The sequence below is a fragment of the Puma concolor genome, chromosome C1 (assembly GCF_028749965.1).
Source record: "Puma concolor isolate L17-30 chromosome C1, mPumCon1.1.hap2, whole genome shotgun sequence".
NCBI classification, from domain to species: domain Eukaryota; kingdom Metazoa; phylum Chordata; class Mammalia; order Carnivora; family Felidae; genus Puma; species Puma concolor.
Window position 1 is genome coordinate 129,360,494 of NC_141674.1, and position 23,122 is coordinate 129,383,615.

The window sequence follows — 23,122 nt, forward strand, 5'->3', positions numbered from 1 at the left end:
GGTTTTAGGACTGAGGTATTTATCAATGTTCTATCACTGCTATAACAAATTACCACAAACTTAGTGCCTTAAAACAGCACATTTATTATTTTGCAGTCCTGGAGGTCAGAAGTCTGCAGTGGATCTCCCTGGAATAAAGTCAGGTTGTCAGCAGGCTGCATTTATTCTGGAGGCACCAGCAGAGTCAGTTCCCTTGCCTTTCCCAGCTTCTAAAGCCTGCTTGAGCTCTTTGGCTGATGGTATAGTTTCTTCAGATCTTTTCTGAGATTTCTCTGACCCTCACTCCCCTGCATCTCTCTCTCTTTTTTTTCTTTTAAGTTTATTTATTTTGAGAGAGAGAGACAGAGAGAGAGAGAGAGAGAGAGAGAGAGAGAGAGAATCCCAAGCAGAGCCTGCACCGTTATTACAGAGCCTGATGTGGGGCTCAAACCCAGGAATCGTGAGATCATGACCTAAGCCAAAACCAAGAATCAGACGCTTAACTGGCTGAGCCACCAAGTGCCCCTATTCTTTTTTTTTTTTTTTTTTTTTTTTTTTTTACTTATAAGGAAACTTGTTTATACATTGGACCCACCAGGATAATCCAGGGTAATCTCTCCATCTTGAAATCCTTAATTTAGACACATCTGCAAAGTACCTTTTGTCATTTAAGGTAACACATGCATAGGTTCTGAGGACTAGGGCATGCACTTTTGGGGGGAAATGGGTGTATTCTACCTGTTAGAAGGTGTGTGTGTGTGTGTGTGCGCGCACGCGCGTGTGTGTGTGTGTGTGTGTGTGTATTCAGTCATATTAAGGAAATAGCCATCCATTCCTGTTTTTTGTTAAGAGAATTCTCTCTCTCTCTTTCTCTTTTTTTTCTTTTTGTTCTTTCTTTTTTTTGTGTGGAGACTGGTCTATTCAAACTGGGAAGAGTTTTGGTAGATTATATTCTTGAAGTAAATGACTCCTTTCCACTAGATTTTCAAATTTATTTGCATACATGTATTTCCTGTATAGAATTATTTACCCTGTGTCATTTTTATTAAAAAAAAATTTTTAATGTTTATTTATTTTTGAGAGACAGAGCGTGAGTGGGGGAGGGGCAGAGAGAGAGGGAGACACAGACTCTGAAGCAGGCTCCAGGCTCTGAGCTTTAAGCACAGAGCCTGATGTGGGGGTTGACCTCACAGACTGAGAGATAATGACCTGAACTGAAGTCAGAAGCTTAGCCTGAGCCACACAGGTGCCCTACCCTGTGTCATTTTTAAATTTTTATATATCTATCCTTTATCTCTTCAGTTATTATTTAAACTAGTGGTTTGTATTCTGGTTAATGTTTTTAAAAAAAACAAGATTTTGGATTATTAACTCGGCCTACTGTTTTTATGTTCCCTGCCTCATTAATTTTGACATTTTTCTTCATTATTTACTTCCTCATGCTTCATTTGTATTTATTTTTGTTCTTTTTCTAAGAAATGGTTTTGGATAGGGTATTTAATTTATCTTAATAATTATGATATTTCTATTTTATACAACCTACTGATGTTTTCTTTGTGTTATAATCTATGAGCAATCTTTATAAATGTTCTCTGTACACTTAAGAAGGTTTATCTTCTATTATTGGTGTGAGTATATATGTACCTTACTGATTATACAATTTAGGTTTTTTAATATCTTTACTTATGTTTTGTCCACTTGTCCTTAGACTGAAAACGATTGTTAGATTCCCTATTATTAGCATTTGTGTCTGTTTCTTCTGCATCTTATATATTTTTTTCTGTGCATGGTTGCTTGTATTATTTGGCACACGGACATTAAAAACTGCTCTTCACTGTGGAATGTAGCTTTTAACATTATCAGGTATGCTTATTTGACTCTTCTAATCATTTTTGGGCAATTTCACTTTGTTTGATATGAAGACTGCAACACGTGCATTCTTTTTGTTTTCATTTGCCTGATAAACCTTTGTCTATCCCTTTATTTTTAGCCTTTTCCAATCACCACACTTTAAAAAAATGTTTATTTTTGAGACACAGAGAGAGAGAGAGAAACAGTGTGTACAGAGGAGAGGCAGAGAAAGAGGGGGACAGAGTATCTGAAGCTGGCTCTGCACTGATAGCAGAGAGCTCCATGTGGGCCTTGAACACATGAACTGTGAGATCATGACCTGAGCGGAAGTTGGACACTTAACCGACTAAGCCACCCAGATGCCCCGAATCACCATACTTTAAGTATGTCTCATATTCACCATCAGCATGGAGTTGGATTTTGCTTTGTGAGTGGATATAAACATTCAATTTCTTTTAACAAATGAATTAACCTTCACACTGGTTGATATGACTCTTGACTGGTCTCAGTTCTGTCATCTTATGTTGAATTATAGTGTATATAATGTATTTACTATGTGTCTTTATTTGGAATATACATCTTGCTTTTAAATATAGTTTTGGTATTTAGGAATGCTTGTATTTTTGTTCTAAGGACTATATTTTTTTTTTAAATTTTTTTTTTTCAACGTTTTATTTATTTTTGGGACAGAGAGAGACAGAGCATGAACGGGGGAGGGGCAGAGAGAGAGGGAGACACAGAATCGGAAACAGGCTCCAGGCTCTGAGCCATCAGCCCAGAGCCCGACGCGGGGCTTAAGGACTATATTTATATTAACTCTTTTTATAGTGCCTTTTCCTCTCCTTTATCTAACCTAAGCTATTAGTATGTGTTATGTTAGTTTTACCCTCTTTTAAATTTTTTTTAAATGTTTACTTATTTTTGAGAGAGAGAGAGAGAGAGAGAGAGAGAGAGAGAGAGAGAGAGACTAGCAGGGGAGGGGCAGAGAGAGAGGGAGACACAGAATCAGAAGCAGGCTCCAGGCTCTGAGCTGTCAGCAGAGCCGGACAGGGGGCTCAAACTCATGAACTATGAGATCATGACCTGAGCCAAAGTTGGCAGCTTAACCGACTGAGCCACACAGGCACCCCTACCCTCTTTCTTTTCTTTTTAAAATAGCCTTCACACCCAGCATGGAGCCCAATGCAGAGCTGAAATTCATGACCCTGAGATCAAGAGCTGAGCTGAGATCAAGAGTCATAGGCTTACCTGACTGAGCCACCCAAGCACCCCTGTGTTATGATAGTTTTAAATTACTCTTTTCCATCTTATTCTACTTTTCCATTTTTCTCTTTCTTACCCTTTATATTTTAGGTGAATTCTTCCTACTTGTCAGCACATATAATATTTACATATTATTCTTCTACACACGCTCAGTATAATCTTAGTTTTACAGTTATATATATGAAATGCTTCAGTTCAGTCATTTAGCCAAAGCCTTTCAAATGGCCTTTGGTGGGATACAGCCCAACATCCAGTGGATTACTATGGTACGTCACAGCATATAAAGTATTTCCTGAATTTGGTAGGTTAAAAACTATTTGAAAAACAGCTCAGCAGGATATAATATTCTTGGTTCACATTTTCTCTTTACGTTTCTTGGAAATCACTACTTCCCTGCAGCCTTGATTTGTATGTTGTGTATGAAAAGCCTGTCGCCAGTTTATTTTTTGGCCTTTGTTAATTATTTTATCTTTTTGTCTGGTTACTTTTCTTTATCTTTAAGTTATAGTAGTTTTTCTAGTTTGTATCTCAGAGTTGATTGTTCTGGGTCAGATTTCTTGGTGTATAGAAATGTATAGATTTCAATGTATACAATTCAGGTTTTCTTTTATTTTTAGAAAATATTTTTGGATTATATTTTTAAACACTGATTTATTCTAATGTATTTCCCCTCAAGGGACATCTAATATATTGGACTTTCTTGCCTACTTTCCACTTCCCGTTATTAAAAAAAATTTTTTTATTGTTTATTTATTTTTGAGAGAAAGAGAGAGTATGAACAGGGGAGAGGCAGAGAGAGGGAGAGACAGAATCCAAAGCAGACTTCAGCCTCTGAGCTGTCAGCACAGAGCCCAACGCAGGGCTCAAACTCATGAACTGTGAGATCATGACCTGAGATGAAGTTAGACATTTAATGGACTGAGCCACCCGGGCATCCCATCCACTTCCTATTATTGATTCCACTTTCTCTGGTCCACTTTTCTTCCTTCCTTAACCTCATCTTATTTCTCTTTGTTTTTTTCTGTAGTACTTTTTCAGTAGCCTATATTTTGTGTTCATTTGAATCTGTTCTTTCATGGGCATCTTGTAATTATTTGTTTTTTGAAGTGATCTTTTCTTCTGTGTGTGTGTGTGTGTGTGTGTGTGTGTTTTCCCCCTCAGTTCAATTAAGTCTCCTTTTATTTTATTTCTTTTGTTTTTTTTTTTTTTTTTTTTTTTTTTTTTGTCCATTCTGGTCTTAGCTTCTATATTTCTGATTCAAGTAGGTTTTTAAAATATCTCCACATGTTTGTTTGAGGATATTTACTGTAGTTTCTTATGCTATATTTCAATATATTTTTAGCTTCATTCCTGTTCATTGCTGCTAGAGGATACTGCTTACCAGCAAAAAATCTTGTACACTTTCTGATTTTTCTTTATAGTTTTGAGTGGATGTAGTCTGCTTTATTTCTGTTCTTATTCATTTCTTGAACACAGAGTCTGTTTCAAAAACATTCTCTGTCAGTTTTGCCCTCTTTTGTGAAGTTTTATTTATGGATGTTGTTGTGAGTGGTAGTGGTCGGGGAAGATTGGTATGCCTTGTTTCATGTTTGCTTCCATAGGATCCTTTGTTTCCTCCCTCTATTTCTTTCCTTCTCTTCCTTGCCTCCTCTCTAAGACCTACCAGCCATTTTCTCTCTGTATGATAATCCCCCAGGGGATGCTTCTCTAAGACTGTCACTTCCAGGGCCCTTGTCTGTATGTGCACTGCAGGCTACCATGTTCTGACCCATATTCTGTATTTTGAAGTTATTGGTGAACTTTCTTCTTATTGAAATGATTTGTCCGCACTTTGCTCAAACCTTTCACTCCTCTGTAGTCTTTTGCGTAGAATCTCCTGGGATGTTCCTCTCTTACTTTCTCCACCCAGTAGGTTGCATCTGTAGGTGGTCAGTGAGTAATCTGTTAGAACTTTTCTAGTTATACATAATTTGAAGGTGTGCGTGTGTGTGTGTGTGTGTGTGTGTGTGTGTATGGATGTTCATGTTCTCTGTCTCTAGCAATGGTGACCATAGGGTCATGTGTGATTTTATTTGCTTTTCGTTTTGATAATTTTTTGGTGCAATGGTGGTGGAAGAAATTCATAGTTAGGCAACTGCCTTTGTTCTGCAAACCTAGAAGTCATGATAGGCTTTTTATGTTTTATTTTCAATGCACTGTCAGATCTTATAAATTTGAGTTGGTAACCAGAAGAAATCTCACATGGATTGCCTGTAAACTTAATTTTGGCCTAAAAGACAGGGATTTAATTTTAATCTTGACCATTCTGTTCTTTCATGTGTGCCTATTAGAGTGATTTTTTAGAACATCAGTTTACTTCTCTAAAAAGAGGGTAGTGGCTAAGACCTTCAGGTCATTGCTAATATGGTTTTTATATTTAACTGCTTACACACACATCCAAAAATATGTACTTACTTATCATTCTTGGTATTCTAAGAAATTTGGAGAAAATAGAATTCATTTTATTCTGGAATTTGCACTACATGTGCAAATGTTGAATCAATGTTGAATAATAATGTTTTCTAGAAACAGGAAATGATCACAATTCTAAAAACATTCCATTTTAATATAATATCACTTTCAAGGACATTCCTTCTAAAAATTTCATATCTCAATATATCTCTGTGCTTATCTTTGTATTTATAGCACAATTTGTCCATCTCACCCAACCAACTGAACAGCTTATTTGCTTGTTTGTTTGCTTATTATTTTATAATATTTATTTGTTTATTTTGAGAGAGGGAGAGAGAGAGAGTGTGTGTGAGCAGGGGAGGAGCAGAGAGAGAGGAAGAGAGAGAATCCCAAGCAGGCTCCATGCTGTCAGCCCAAAGCCCAAGGCGGAGCTTGATCCCACCAGGACCTGAGCTGAAATTACGATTTGGATGCTTAGCCACGTGAGCCACCTAGCCACCCCTGAACATCATATTTAAAATATAATTTTGTTGGGCTCCTGGGTGGCTCAGTCATTCAAGCATCTGACTTAGGCTCAGATCATGATCTCACAGTGTGTGGGTTTGAGCTCTGCATTGGGCTCTGTACTGACAGATCAGAGCCTGAAGCCTGCTTCAGATTCTGTGTCTCCCAACCTCTTTGTCTCTCTCTCTTCCCCTCCCCACTGTATTCTCTCTCTCTCTCTTGAAAATAAATAAACATTAAAAAAATAAAATTCCACATTGCTATTTTAGAATTAGTGCATGATGTTTGTTTTATCACCTATTGAAAAGTTTAAAATCATGTAAGTAAAAATAAGAAATTAAGAGGAAACTTTTCAGGTCAGGAGGGAATGAGATGATATATTCAAAATATTGAAAGAAAAACAAAGATGTCAACTAAGAACTCTATACCTGGTGAGGCTCTTCAGAATGAAGGAAGGATAACAACTTTCTCACACAAACAAAAGCTGAGGGAGTTTATTACAACCAAACCTGCCTTACAAGAATTGCTAAAGGGAATTCTTTGAGTGGAAGTAAACAACACTAATTATCATCATGGAAACATAAAAAAGATATGTAAAAAGCAAAAAAAAAAAAAAAAAGAAAACAAAACTCACTGGTAATGGTAAATATATAGCCATAGTTAAATTTTGCAATATGATAACTCTGGTTTAAAAGTTAAAGAAAGGATATAGTAAAAATAATGACTACAACAATCTCTTATTAACTACTCAATAAAAAAGAAAAAGCATGTAAATTATAATAGCAAAAACCTGAAATGTAAGTGAGGGTAGTGAGCATAAAGTTTGTGAGTTCCATCGAAGTTACCAGTTTAAAGAAAGAGGTTGCTATAAATTTTAGATATTTTATGTAAGTCTCCTGGCAACCACAAGGGAAAATCCTGTAGTAACTATGCAAAAGAACTTGATGAAGACAAAGAATACTGCCCAAAGATATCAAAACACACAAAAAGACAATAGAATAAAAAATAAGGAACTTTGAATCTACAAAACAAAGAGAAAACCATTAACGATATAAGAACAGTAAGTCCTTACTTAACAATAGTTACTTTAAATTTAAGACATATAAAATGGCAGAATGGAGAAAAAAAAAGCATACAAGATCTAACAAAACGCTACCAAGAAGACACTCACATTAGCCCTAATAACACACATAGACTTAGAGTGAAGGGATGGAAAAAAGTATTTCAAGCAAATGGCAATAAAAAAAAAAAAAATCCAGGGTACCTATACTTATATCAGACAAAATAGACTTAAACTAAATATGGTGAAAGAGACAAAGAAGGTCATTATATAGTGATAATTAGGTCAATACATCAAGAACATATAACAATTATAAATATTTATGTGCCCAGTATTATAGCACGTAAGTATATAAAACACATACTAACAAAGCTAACAGGAGAATAAACAGTAATACAGTAATAGTTGGGGACTTTAATCCCTGTCAACAGTGTATAAATCATCCAGACAGAGAGTCAATAAGGAAACGGCAAATTTGTTTTTTTGCTTTTTCATTAATATAATTTATTGTCAAATTGGCTACCATACAACATCCAGAGCTTATCCCGACAAGTGCTCTCCTCGATGCCCATCACCCATTTTCCCCTCTCCCCCACCCCCCCATCAACCCTCAGTTTGTTCTCTGTATTTAAGAATCTATTGTGGTTTGCCTCCCTCCCTCTCTGTTTGTAACTATTTTTTTCCCCTTCCTTTCCCCCATGGACTTCTGTTAAGTTTCTCAAGATCCACATATGAGTGAAAACATATGATTATCTGTCCTTTGACTTATTTCACTCAGCATAATACCTTCCAGTTCCATCCACATTGCTGCAAATGGCCAGATTTCATTCTTTCTCATTGCCAGGTAGTATTCCATTGTATATATAAACCACATCTTCTTTATCCATTCATCAGTTGATGAACATTTATACTCTTACCATAATGTGGCTATTGTTGAAAGTGCTGCTATAAACATTGGGGTACATGTGCCCCTATGAATCAGCACTCCTATATCCCTTGGATAAATTTATAGTAGTGCTATTTCTGGGTTATAGGGTAGTTCTATTTTTAATTTTTTGAGGAACTTCCACACTGTTTTCCAGAGTGGCTGCACCAGTTTGCATTCCCACCAACAGTGCAAGAGGGTTCCTGTTTCTCCACATCCTCGCCAGCATCTGCAGTTTCTTGAATTGTTCATTTTAGCTGCTCTGAGTGGTGTGAGGTGGTATCTCATTGTGGCTTTGATTTGTATTTCCCTGATGATGAGTGACATTGAGCATCGTTTCATGTGTCTGTTGGCCATCTGGATGTCTTTGGAACAGTGTCTATTCATGTCTTCTGCCCATTTGTTCACTGGATTATTTGTTTTTCGGATGTTGAGTTTGGTAAGTTATTTATAGATTTAGGATACTAACCCTTTATCTGATATGTCATTTGCAAATATCTTTTCCCATTCTGCCGGTTGCCTTTTAGTTTTTCTTGATTGAGGAAAGGGCAGATTTGAACAGCACTGTAGACCTAATAGACCTAACAGGCACACACAGAACATTCTATCCAACAACAGCAGAATCAGAATACATGTTCTTTTCTTTATGTATGTTTTTTTTTACTTTTTTAAAGAAATAGAGAGAGAAAGAGAGGGAGATAATTCCTAGCTGAACATGGAGCCCAACGTGGGGCTTGATCCCATGACCCTGGGATCGTGACCTAAGCTGAAATCAAGAGCAGGATGGTCAACTGAATGAGCCACCACGATACCCCTCCGCATTCCTTTCACATAAACATGGAATGTTATATAGGTTAGAACACATGTTATGCCAGAAAGCAAGTCTTAGAAAATTCAACAGGATTGATATCATATCAATGTCTTCTCTGTCCACGATGGCATGAAACTTGAAATCAGTAATAAGAGGAAAACTAGAAAAATTACAAACACATGGATATTAGACAACACTGTCCTGAACAACCAGTGGATTGAAGAATAAATGAAAGGAGAAATAAAGAATGTTTCCTCGGAGCACCTGGGTGTCTCAGTTAGTTGAACATCCAACTTTGGCTCAGGTCATGATCGCCTAGTTTATGAGTTTGAGCCCCACATCAGGCTCACTGATATCAGCCTGTCAGTGCAGGTCCTTCCTTCTTCAGATCCTCTGTCCCCTTCTTTGTGCCCCATCCCCACCCAACTGCACTCTCCTAAAAAATAAATAGATATTTTAAAAAAGTTTCCTCAAGAAAGACAAATGAAGACAAACAACATACCATATCCCGTAACTTATGGGATACAGCAAAAGCAGTTCTAAGAGGGAAGTTTATAGCAGTAAATGCCTACATTAGGAAGCAAAAAAGATCCTTAATAAACAACCTAGCTCTGACCCTTAAAGAATGTGGGAAAGGAAAACAAACTGAGCCCAAAGTTAGTCAAATAAAATAATTAATAAATATTAGAGCAGACATAAATGAAATAGAGAACAGAAAGCCAATATAAAAGATTAGTAGGGGCGCCTGGGTGGCGCAGTCGGTTAAGCATCCGACTTCAGCCAGGTCACCATCTCGCGGTCCGGGATTTCGAGCCCCGCGTCAGGCTCTGGGCTGATGGCTCAGAGCCTGGAGCCTGTTTCCGATTCTGTGTCTCCCTCTCTCTCTGCCCCTCCCCCGTTCATGCTCTGTTTCTCTCTGTCCCCAAAATAAATAAACGTTGAAAAAAAAATAAAAAAAAAAAGATTAGTAAACAGAGTTGGTTATTTGAAAAGATAAACAAAATTAACAAACCCATAGCTAGATTAGCCAAAGAAAAAATATAGTAACTTCTAATTTAGAAATTATAAGTGAAAAAAGAGTTGTTAAAAACTGATACAACAGAAATTGATAGGATCATGAAGGACCACTCTGAATAGCTATAATCCGACAAACTGGACAACCTAGAAGAAATGGGAAAATTATTAGAAACATACGATTTACTAAGACTAAATCAGGAAGAAACAGAAAATCTGGTAGACCAATTACTATAAAGGAGATTGATTCAGTAATCAAAAATCACTCAACATAGAAGTGCCCAGGACCAGATGACTTTTCTGGTGAATTTCACCACACATTTGAAAAGGAACAACACAATTCCTTCTCAAACTCTTCCAAAAAATTAAAGAGGATGGAACAGTCCCAAACTCATTTTAGGAGGCTAGCACTATCCTGATACCAAAACCAGAAAAGGACACAGCTAGAAAAGAAAACTATAGGTCAATAACCCTGATAAATATTGATGCAAACATTCTCAATAAAATACTAATAAACTGAAATTAGCAACACATTAAAATGATGGTATGCTATGATCAGGTGGGATTTATTTCTGGATGCAAACATGTTTCAATACACACAAATCAATCAATGTGATACATTACATTAATGGAAAGAAAGAATCTCAGTAGGTGCAGAAAAAGCATTTGACAAAATTCAACATCCATTTACAATAAAAATTCTTAATAAATTAGGTATATAAGGAACATATCTCAACATAGTAAAGGCATTATATGAAAATTCCACAGCTAACATCAAACACAGTGTTGAAAAGTTGGAAGTTTTTTCTCTAATATCAGGAACAAGACAAGGGTGTCCACTTTCATCAGTTCTATTCAACATAGTACTAGAAGTCCTAGCTAGAGCAATCAGGTAAGAAAAAATAAAGGTATAAGAATTAAAAAGAAAGAAGTAAAATTGTCTCTATTTGCAGATGACATCTTTGTATAGAAAATCCTAAAGATTCAACCAAAAAAACCTAAAACAAAACGAAACAAACAAACAAACAAACAAAAAAAAAAACACCACTTGTTAGATTTAATCGATAAATTCAGTAAAGTTACAGGATCCAAAATGAATATTCAAAAATTACTAGCATTTCCATACATTAACAACAAAATTTTTGAAAAATAAATAAATAAATCCTATTTTACAATGACATCAAAAACGTTAAAATGCTTAGGAACATACTTAAATAAGGAGTTGAAATATCTAACTACAAAACATTGATGACAAATCAAAGAAGACACAAATAAATGGAAAGGTATTTCATGTTCCTGGGTTAGCAGAATTAATATTGTTAAAATGTCAATATTACCGAAAGCCATTTATAGATTATGTTATCCCTATGAGGATTTCAATGACATTTTTTACAGAAATTGAAAATACTCCTGAAGTTTATATGGATCACAGAAATCCCTAGAGAGCCAAATAAATCATAAGAAGAAAAAAGCAGGAGGCAGGATACTTTTTTATTTCCATCTATACTATAAATCTATAGTTATCATGGGCACCTGGGTGGCTCATTCGGTTAAGCATTGACACCATTGGCTCAGGTCATGATCTTATGGTTCGTGAGTTCGAGCTCCTCATCAAGCCCTGTGTCAATGGTGTGAAGCCTGCTTGGGATTCTTTCTCTTTTCCTCTCTTTGCCCCTTCCACTTTCTTTCTGTCTCTCACAATAAATCAATAAACTTAGAAAAAGTTATAGTCATCAAAATAGTATGGTACTGGAATAAAAACAGATAAATGGAACAGAATTACGGGCCCAGAAATTAACCCAAACATATATGGTCAAGTAATATTTGACAGTGGAGCTAGAGTACTTAATGGAAAAAAGAAAGTTTTTTCAATAAGTGGTTCTGGGATAATTGGGTACCATATTGTAAAAGAATGAAACTCAATCCATATTTTATACCACTTGCAAAAATTCCCTTGAAATAGATTAAAGAGTTAAATATAAGACCTGAAACCATGAAAATCCCAGAAACAAAATAGAGAATAACACTCCTTGACATGGATCTTGGTAATGATTTTTTGGATGTAACACCTTAACCACAAGAAACAAAATAAAATATATAGTGGGCCTATATAAAACTAAAAAAGTTTTTTTTCTGCACAGCAAAAGAAACTATCAACAAAATGAAAAGATAACATACAGAATGGGAAAAAAAAAGTATCTGCAAACCTTGTATCTGGTAAGGAGTTAATATCCAATATATTTAAAGAATCATACAACTCAATACATATGTACATACAGACATACGTACATACATACATACATAATACATACTCCAATTTAAAAATTGGCAAAGGAACTGAATAAACATTTCTTCAAAGAAGATACTCAAATGGCCAACAGATATATAAAAAGATGCTCAACATCATTAGTAATTAGAGAAATGCAAATTAAAATTCAGATATTACCTCATGTGTGTTAGAATGACCACTGTCAAAAAGACAAGAGATAAATGCTGGTGTGGATGTGGGGAAAGAGAGCCCTTGTGCACCGTTGGTGGGATTGTAACTTGGACAGCAGTGTGAAGGATCCTCAAAAATAAAAATTGAACTACAGTATGGTCTTTCAATTCCATTTCTGAGAATATAGCCAAAAGAAATGAAAACACTAACTTTAAAAAGGTATCTTCACGGGCGCCTGGGTGGCTCAGTCGGTTGAGCATCCGACTTCGGCTCAGGTCATGATCTCAAGGTTCGTGCGTTTGAGCCCTGTGTCGGGCTCTGTGCTGATCACTCAGAGCCTGGAGCTGCTTTGGATTCTGTGTCTCACTCTCTCTCTGTCCTCCCCTGCTCACTCTGTCTCTCTCTCACACACAAAAGTAAACAAACATTACAAAAAAATTAAAAAGATACCTTCACCCCCATGTTCATAGCACCATATGTATAATACCATTCATTGACACAACCTAAGTGTCCACTGATGGATGCATGGATAAAGAAAATGTGGATTGTAGAGTGTGTGTGTTGTATCTGTGTGTACATACACACACATATGTATACAGATGTATATATACATGTGTATATATACACACACTATATATATTGTATTAAATTAGTATAATTGGATATTATTCAAGCAGAAGAAATGAGAAAACCCTACCATTTGTGAAGACATGGATGGACCTTGAAGGCATTATGCTAAATGAAATAAATCAGACAGAAAAGATAAATACTACATGGTCACACATATATGTGTAATCTTTTTAAAAAAAATGTTTTTTAATGTTTATTTATTTTTGAGAGAGAGTGAAAGTAGGGGAGGAGCAGAGGGAAATGGAGACACAGTGTGTAATCTTAAACAAACAAAAAAACAAACCCTCCTAGAAAAAGAGATCAGACTTATGCTTGCCAGAGACAGAGGGTGGGGAGGTGGTAGAAACAGAGGAAGGTGGTCAAAAGATAAAAACTTCCAGTTTTAAAATAAATAAGTAAATAAATACGTACATAAGTACATAAGGATGTAATACGTAGCATGATGACTATAGCTGACACTGCTCTGTGATATATAGGGAAGTTCAGAGAGTAAATCCTGTGCGTGCCTGGGTGGCTCAGTCAGTTGAGTCACTGTTGATTTCAGCTCAGGTCATGATGTCACAGTTTGTGGAATCGAGCCCCGCATCAGGCTCTGCACTGACAGCACGGAGCCTGCTTGGGATTCTCTCTGCTTTTCTCTCTCTGCCCCTCCCCTGCTCGTGCTCTCTCTCTCTCAAAATAAATAAACATTTTAAAAGAAAAAAAAGAGTAAATCCTAAGAGTCTTCTTTTCACAAAAAGAAATTTTTTTTTTTTTTTTACTTTTTCTTTTCTTCTTTATATTTTTATTTTATCTATCTGGTAAGATGGACATTAGCTAAACCTATTGTGTTCATCATTTCACAATAATGTAAATCAAACTTTCATGCTGTATGTTTTAAACTTACATAGTGATGTATGTCAGTTATTTTTCGATAAAACTGGGAAAAAATTCAGAGGCATTTCAATAGGTTGGTTTTATTTTATTGAGAATCAGAAAGAAAAAAAGTTAAGTAACTTAAGTAGCATCCCCTTGGTTCCACATTCTAACCTAACGTAAACATAATTTTTGTTAAACAAGACATCTTTTACCTCAGATGAATTTGGACAAAAAAGTAGGTTATAGAAAAAAAGTAAATTCCTAATCTTCCAGCTAAAATTTCTCAGTAATCCTTAATATTTTTTCTTCGTAATTTTAAACTCTTATATTTTCAAAATTGTCTTCCAGACAACATTTTAGAAACTCTGCTTACTTGAATGTCTTTACCTGCTGAATCTTACATTGTCATAGGCATTCTGCATTTTAGTCCACTTTCTAAAATATCCAGAGTTTCACATAAGACTTGCTATGTGCCTGTTTTTTCTTCTTTGGGCTATCATTCTCATTCTCTTTTCAGATATCCCAATTAGTTTGACCGGTGTCAGAAAAATGCTACTAGTTTGGAGTCAAAATCATTAAAATAAGTAACATGTATTCTATCTTATTTCCCAAATGTATTCTTTTTTAAGCCAATCTCAGTTCTGGTTCATTTCTCTTCATTTCTCCATTCACATTTTATTCCCCAGTGTTATTTTCATGATGCAATCTTGCGATCATTCTCTAAGTTAGAATCTGTTAGCTCAAAGCCACTGTTCTCTTGTTAGTCTGCTGTGATTGGGTGAGCTGCTACCAGATGGATAGCAGTGCTTTTGCTAAATCATTAGAATAACTGCTTTCAAATGGCCCAGATTAGTTGCAGTTTCACTTCCATAAAAATAACTTTTTAACTACATAACATATTTTGGAAGTATTAAATTCTATAAACAAACTACATAATTTAGAATAAGATTAATGAAAATGAACATACTTCCAATATTTGATACTTTACTCATACATTTTAATGACTTCTAACCAGTAATTTTTCCATGTGTCGTGTAGATTTAGCTCTTCGGGAATTTGTTAATTTATAGATTGGATCCTTATGTGGCTTTAGCAAAGCTCTGTGTCAAATAACTTTTCAGGCTTCTTGTTAAATATGGCAAGATGAACATAATAATTTATCACTGCTATATTCTAGAACCCCACTTACCTAACAGTAAAGGAATAAAAAAGGCATAAACTCTCAAGGATGAGTATAATAGGGAAGGATCTGGCAGCTAAATAGAAATGTCACCAAATGTTGGGAGCCGGGAAGCAGACAGATGAGGGTTTTCACCGAGCAGAGTGGAAACCAGCTGAGAGTTCCCTTGCAGTTGAAAGAGCTGCAGGAAGCAAATCAGTTTACATGGCGCAGCTGGAGGAGACACACAGCTATGTGGTTATCACATTTTCGCCTCTTCCGGGGCTCGGAGGAAGATATTTCACTGTCTTCTATGCAGTTGTATTGGAGCCATTTGACTGATTTGGCCAATGAAATGTAGACAGAAGTAATGTAAGCCACTTCTAGGCTAAAGTTCTAAATCACTTTGTGCCATCTTCCTCCTCTGCCTTCCCTTCCTGAAGCTCCATGTGGAAGCCGTGTATTCTAGACAGTGAATATGTAAGATGAACACAAACTAGATCCTTAAGTCTTCAGGTAGAGTACCTCCTAGGAGAGTTCACACTGAGCTGTATGCAAAAGGAAAATGAACAGTTATTTTGCTAAATCGTTCAGATTTCAGGGTTTATTGCCACAACCTATTTGATTCTAATATAAGATTCTTTTTAAAAATTTTTTTTAATGTTTTATTCATTTTCTGAGAGAGAAAGAGAGCAGGGGAGGGGCAGAGAGAGAGAGAGATAGAGAGGGAGACACAGAATTCGAAGCAGGCTCCACGGCCCAGAGCCTGACATGGGGCTCGAACTCACGAACCATGAGATCATGGCCTGAGCTGTAGTCAGACGTTTAACTGACTGAGCTACCCAGGTGACCCAAGATTCTTTTTTTTTTTTTAACATTTATTCATTTTTGAGAGACAGAGACAGAGTGTGAGTGCTGGAGGGGCAGAGAGAGAGGGAGACACAGAATCTGAAGCAGGCTCCAGGCTCTGAACTGTCAGCACACAGCCTGACGGGGGGCTTGAACTCACGGATGATGAGACCACAACCTGAGCTGAAGTCGGACATTTAACTGACTGAGGCACCCAGGCGCCCCATTAATACAAGATTCTTGGGAGGCCTAACAATTATAGGCGCTAAGTAACTCTGATGATAGATGTGTCCAATAGGCCTAAAAGTTACTCCCTTACCTATAGAATGTAGTGTAAATATGAAACATCATTCTGTGAATATGCAGATGGAATGCAGATCTATATGTAGTTTGTGATAGTGCCCTGACAGCTCCCTTCCTCCAATCAGCTTTCATGGAGCTAACATCCAGGTCTATACAATGAAGCAAGGACAGGGGAATTCCCATCTTGGGAAAAAGGCGAGCGTTACGCAGTCTACCCTAATGGACAAACAATGTGAACGGTCACTTCACAAGAGATGAAGTCTGAATAGTCATTAAAGATTCAAGAAGAATATAAAGCTCAATGGTAAGCTCAAAAAACAAATGTAATTTTCCAACATTTTGAAAAAAGTAAGTCTGATAATACCTCTTTAAGGCATGTAAGAAAGGAGAAATCTCATAATACCTAGTACATTTGATTATATGAATATTTATGGCCCAACTCAAGGCAAAAATACTGAAGAAAATATTTTACACATGTGTAGGACAGAGACATAAAAAGAGGCTCAATTCATAATCCTTTGGAATTGCAAGAAATTAACCACAACCAAAAGGTGCAGTAATGGGAAAATGAATAAATGAATTGCTATATACTCATACAAACAGTAAAAATAAATGAACATTATCTGTATTTGTCAACATAGATAGTTCTAAAAGTCATAATATTAAGTGAGGAAAATAATTTCCAGAATAATATGTTTAATAAAACATTTAAGTAAGACATTTAGCAACATGCAAGACAATGAATGCTATATGATAGTTATGAGCATATACATATTTATCTAAAGTATAAAAACATTGTAGAGAATACTAAAAATCAATGTCAGGTTAGTGGCTGTGTCTGAAAAAGACAGCTTTAAATGCATCACAAGAGACATAGGGAACTTTATCTGAATTTGTAATTTTTGTTTATTTAACAAAATTTGACATAAATGTTCATTTCTGCTAGTAAAGTCTTGGAGTATGTGTTATATAAGTCTACTTTTCTGAATGTTTGAGGTATTTAACATTATTTTAACTGTTGAAGTTTTGATGAAGGCAGGATACCTTTCTCTTGATTTTTATCTTATACAAGTTTCTGTTCTTTTTTTTTCTAAATAAAGAGATTTCCTTATATTTCCATAGGAAGTAAGAATTATTAGAGTAATTTTTAGTTTCAGTGATTTCCTTTACAGTGAATACTTATGAAGTAACTTACAAATGATGTGTTCTGTATATGTCAAGGAGATATAATTACATAGCATCTCTTTTTTAAAAAGACAAATCCACAGTTTATGTCTGTTTTATTAAAAATACCACCTTCTATGAAAAATTTTATTCCCATTTCTATGTGTAGACATAATATTTCTTATGGGCTTTAGTTTATAAGGTGATTTTACACATACTAAAAGTTATTATGACTATGATAGGGGGTGAGTAAATCACATTTTATTATTTTTTCCTGCAGATAGTGAAGCTAAGTAGCCGGGAGACTAAGGTCATGCTAACATATTGTGATGCAAACTTCAAGTCTCAAATATTTCTTATTCACCACTTAGTGCTTGTCTACCTATTCCAGTAAAATGGAATTTCACTGATCAAAGTAGACCAGGGATCTATGTGGCAGCTTTTATGATTTTTTTTAACCAAGAAGGGAGGTTTGTGAGAATAACACTAAAAATAAGTAAATATGGGCACCTGCGTGGTTCAGTCGGTTAAGCATCTGATTCTTGGTTTCGGCTCAGGTCGTGATCTCATGGTTCATGAGTTTGAGCCCTGCATTGGACTCTGCTGACAGTGTGGAGCCTGGTTGGGATTCTCTGTCTCCCTCTCTCTTTGCCCCTTCCCTGCCCATGCTCTCAAAAATAAATAAACATTAAAAAAAATAAGTAAGTAAATATGTAATCAGTGGAACATATGCTCTTCCTAGTTCCAAAAATTAGGATCCCTTTTCAAAAATGCAAAATTTCCTGATTATTCCCTGCAACTCCTTGCAAGTCTTGTTATCCATTCTACTGATCCAGTAGGAAAATCATTCTGGGGAAGCTGAGCAACTGAGAGTAAAAGCTGGTAAATGGGAAGAACCAAACCAAAACCACCACAACTGTAGACAGAGAACTGTATCATGTGGGACCTTCTTTATAAAAGGAATTAAGTCCATCTTGGAAGGTGAGACTTTTCTCTAAAACATGCAAAGTTTGTGTATTTCTAAAAACACACAAATTGAAAAACATCACTAAATTTCTGTATTAGTGTGCTAGGGCTGCCTTAACAAAGTATCACTGACTGGGTGGCTGAAACAACAGAAATTAATTTTCTCACTGTTCTGGAGTCTGGAGAGTTCAAGATCAGGTGTCAATGAGGTTGGTTTCTTCTGAGCTCTCTCTCTTTTGCTTGTAGACAGTTGTCTTCTCTCTGTGTCTTCACATAGTCCTCCTTCTCTGTATCTATTTCCTAATCTCTTCTTGTAAGGAGACCATTCATACTGGATTCGGGCTAACCCTAGTGACCTCATTTTAACTTAATACCCTTTCTAAAGACTTCAAATAGAGACACATTCTCAGGTACTGAGGGTTAGTACTTCAATATATGAATTTGGAAGCCCATAACAATTTCTGAAAAGTTAAAACCTAGAAACTTCTTGATGTTTCTGTTGTATTATACACCAAAAGAGACATTCTTCTCCCCGTACCTCCACAATGCACAGAGACAGTACATTCTGATACAGGTGGGGCATTTTCAAGAGAGGTTCTTCCTAGTATGTCTTAACCCCAAGCTCCCAAAATGTAACATTGGAGTGAGCAATGGTAATAAGGTACACATTGTCTTTTTTCATTTTGAAAGGAATATGATCTGAATAGACTTGAATACACACACACGGTTTATCTTATATCATTGTGACTTCTGAAAGCCACACTAACTCTCCATGGCTTCATGAAGGAATGAAAGATATCAATATGGAAACCTCACTATAATTTGCTTAAATTTGATCATGTTTTATTCTCCCCTGCACATAACCTTCTATAATCCCTTTCCCTGTTGTTGACTCTTCCTTATCAGCATTATTTTCACAAGTCAGAAACATTCAGAACAACCATTACCTAATCCTGATTAGTTTATTACTCCACTAGATTTCACTCGCCCACTTTGGGAAGTCAGTATTTGAACATATATTGACTTGTGTTCCTGTCAAAATTATCCTTTTCTTCCCCAAGGTAATGGATGACTTTGACATAATAAGGAAAAGGCTAACAACAAAAAAAAGTAAAAAAAAAAAAAAAAATAAGAACACTGATTAATATGTAAAATATTATTTTCCTGGTGGGGTCTGATTTTCCTCAGTTAAAATTATTTAATGCTCAGTTAAATCCAAATTTCTTAGCTGATGACGTGAAGTCTTTCCAGACATACTTTTGAAGAATTCACAAACCTAATATCTATCCACTTTCCTCTTTGAACTTTATGCTTTATAAATTGACAAATTATGACAGTTGACAAATTGGTTTTTACTTCCCCCCGCCCTTTGGTGTGCTTATAAATGTTTAAGTGCCTGTTCTTGGGGGTGGGGTGTCAGGGTAAGGTGGGGCTGGGGGGCTTGATTAGTAGCATCTGTTGATTTGTGCAGTGTAAATACTCCTACCATGGCCATTTTTAAGCTATCTGAGTGAAATCAACTGGCTTGCAAAATTCGTGAAAAGTTACTAGTTAGTTCTTGTGAAACAGTACATCCAGCTCTGGCATAACACTGGTTTCCATCGCCACAAAGTTTTATATCAAGGCTTCAAATATACTATTTTGGTGGCCTAAAATAGTCTTCCTTCTGTGCCTGGGAAGCTCCTATCAATCTTTAAAAGAAATGCAGCTCATATGTCCTTCTCTCTTAGATACCCTCACCCCCTCCCATCCTCCTGGCCTTTCCAGATGGTCTATCACTGACTCATCAACTTTTCTCCTCATCATTATAAATTATTTCATGTTGAATTCATCACATTATCACTTATCCCATCTCTTTATTTATTTGTTTCCCAACTAGATTGTTAGTATTCGATAGCACCCGAATTTTGCAAATGAGGAAACTGATGCTCAGAGCCTAACGGTGTGGGGAAACATGATACCACATTTGTTTTTTTCATAGCCCAGAATGAAAAGAGTGGATAGGTCAATACTCTACAGCTTACCTTTACCTTTGTTTGACCTTAGACAAATGGTTTAGCCTTCTTGAGCTTAAATTTTCTACAATTGGAGATAATAATACATAAACTCATGGGATTGTTGCGAAAAAGTACCTGTGAGATACAGCACAGTGTGTGTGACACGTGGGAACCAGTCAGTAAATGGCAGCTGTAAGTTATAGTGCAGGTGACAACACACTAGAAGAACCTCCTTCTTCGTCTTCTTCTTTTTTTTGTATTTTATTATATTTTTTTATTTTAATTTTTTACATTTAAATTTTAGCTAGTTAACATACAGTACGATATTGGTTTCAGGAGTGGAATTCATCATTTACAACACCCAGCGCTCATCACAAGTAGCCTCCTTAAGGCCCATCACCCCTCTAGCCCATCAACCCCATCCCCCACCCATTTCCCTCCATCTTCCCTCAGTTTATTCTCTATCAGTAAGAGTCTCTTGCGGTTTGTTTCCCTCTTTCCTCTCCCCCACCCTCCCACATGTTCATCTGTTTTGTTTCTTTAATTCCACATATGACTAAAATCATATGGTATTTGTATTTTTTTGATTGATTTTGCTTAGCATAATACGTTAGCTCCATCCTCATTGCTGCAAATGGCAAGATTTCATTCTTTTTGATGGCTGAGTAATATCCCATTCTATATGTGTACCACATCTTCCTTATCCATTCATCAGTCAGTGCACATATGGGCTCCCTCTGTAGTTTGGTTGTTGCTGGTAATGTCGTTATTTCTCATAATGCTTTGCACAAGGTATAAGTGTGTACATGTGTGTTTTGCTAGAGTGAAATCACTTCACAGTTGCAGATAAAAGAGAACATACATTTTTAAGATGTATGTTCTTCATTATTTTATCATGATGCCTCTAACATTTTTTAAAATCCTTTGAAAGCTCATATCAAATTTCAGGGTTTTTTTCCCCCTTAACAGGCACTTCATAATGTTGGTTGCATGTGTTTAATCTACATCCTACTGTTTTTTTTCTTCTATTCTTTCAGCCTTTGCACACAAGACTCCTTCCCTTTGACTGTCCAGTCCTGCATCATGCCGAAAGACTGTGAAACCACTGAGTGGTCGTCTTGGAGCCCTTGCTCCAAGACATGTCATTCAGGAAGTCTCTCACCAGGATTCAGAAGCAGGAGCCGGAATGTGAAGCACATTGCTATTGGAGGTGGAAAGGAATGCCCAGAACTTCTTGAGAAAGAGGCTTGCATTGTTGAAGAACTTTTGCAGCCATGTCCCAGGTATTGTGCATTCTTTGGCATGAGTATTCAGTGTTCTACAAAACCTCATTTTATGTGGTGTAGGGATCTCAACAATAATAACAGTAGCTGTGACTTTTTTTTTAACTTTTTTAACGTTTATTTATTTTTGAGACAGAGACAGAGCATGAACAGGGGAGGGTCAGAGAGAGAGGGAGACACAGAATCTGAAACAGGCTCCAGGCTCTGAGCTGTCAGCACAGAGCCTGACGCGGGCTCGAACTCAAAGACTGTGAGATCATGACCCGAGCTGAAGTCAGACTCTCAACCGACTGAGCCACCCAGGCGCCCCAGTAGCTGTGACTTCTAACTGTTGTGTCTTTACTCAGTATAGAGATCCATACTAAGCAATCTAGCACAGTGCTTTAAGAGCATGGGCTGTGTTGATTCCCTGGGCTCTAGCCCTATTTCTGTGATTTTCTAAATTTGTGAACTTCAGCAAGGAACTTAAGTATAGTGCCTTAGTTTACTCATTTAGCAGTACTAACTTCATCCAGAACCTGGCACATAATAATTGCTCAATAACCATTAGTTATCATTGCCTGACATGTCACACCTGATTTTTGTAACAAGAGGCTATTCATAGCATCGTCATTTTGTAAATGAGGCTGTTGTTGCTTAAATATTTTTTCATGTCACATAGCTAATGGATGGTGACATCCCAGTTCTAATGCAGTTCTGTCTCTAAATGTTACTGCTACCCTGTGAAACTGTTTCTAATATACAGCCCCTAATACATTGTCTAATGTATACAGTGTCAATCCCTAATACACACTACCCTATGACATTGTCTCTAATGCAGAGAATTTTGAGAAAAACATTGACCTAGATTAGTAGCTGTATTTTAATATTTTTATATTGTTTATATTTTGCCTGACTGTAGGTATGACCCTTGGTGAAGGCCTCCAGTATATTTTTCTCTGTGTTCTTGTATTATGGTAGGCCAAGTCTGATAATGACATAAGTCATTTGCAGCTGGCTATTCAGAAGTCTTTGGGGGACAAATCTGTGGTAATTCCTGCTGGACAGCTGCCCTGAGCTCTATCTGTTAAATATGTAGCTATTTTAGATAGACCTTTCCTATTGTTTTTTTGTAGTTTGTAGAATTTGAGAATCAGTTCCCCAGTGAAAAGTAAAATGAGGCAAAAAAAATATCTTCTTGTAGCAATTAATCTAACAGTCAAACTCAACAGGCATTATTGATGAGTTTAGCTATTTCTTGCACCTGAAATAATGTGTACATCGGGTGGGGCAGGGGTAGAGGAATAAAGGGACAAATGCCTGTTGTCAGATTCTTAGCCACTCACTTCCTCCACTTCACCATTGAAATCAGTGTGCATTCAAGTCTTCACATACTGATTGTTCATTTTTTACCAAGTTGACCCCTTAGATTCATATCATTCTGTACCTCAGAAGCAGAAGAGATAGATGTAGTTTATTATCTTTTACAGATTAACTTACTGTCTCACAGAATTCTCCCTAGTTGTGTGAGTATGTGTCCAGTCTTTAAAAACACTGATATTAGGGGGTGCCTGGGTGGCTCAGTCAGTTACATGTCTGACTCTTGATTTTTGGGTCAGGTTGTGATCTCACAGTT

General features: G+C 36.4%; 1 protein-coding gene across 5 annotated transcripts in view; it reads left to right on the plus strand.

The window, feature by feature from the left end:
- Positions 1 to 23,122, plus strand: part of THSD7B (thrombospondin type 1 domain containing 7B) — a 1,494,436-nt gene that overhangs the window by 913,876 nt on the left and 557,438 nt on the right. For all 5 annotated transcript variants that reach the window (XM_086718478.1, XM_086718480.1, XM_086718479.1 and 2 more), the window contains one exon: positions 21,262 to 21,507. In XM_086718478.1, coding sequence (XP_086574604.1) covers positions 21,262 to 21,507 — 246 coding nt within the window. The remainder of the gene's footprint in view (positions 1 to 21,261; positions 21,508 to 23,122) is intronic.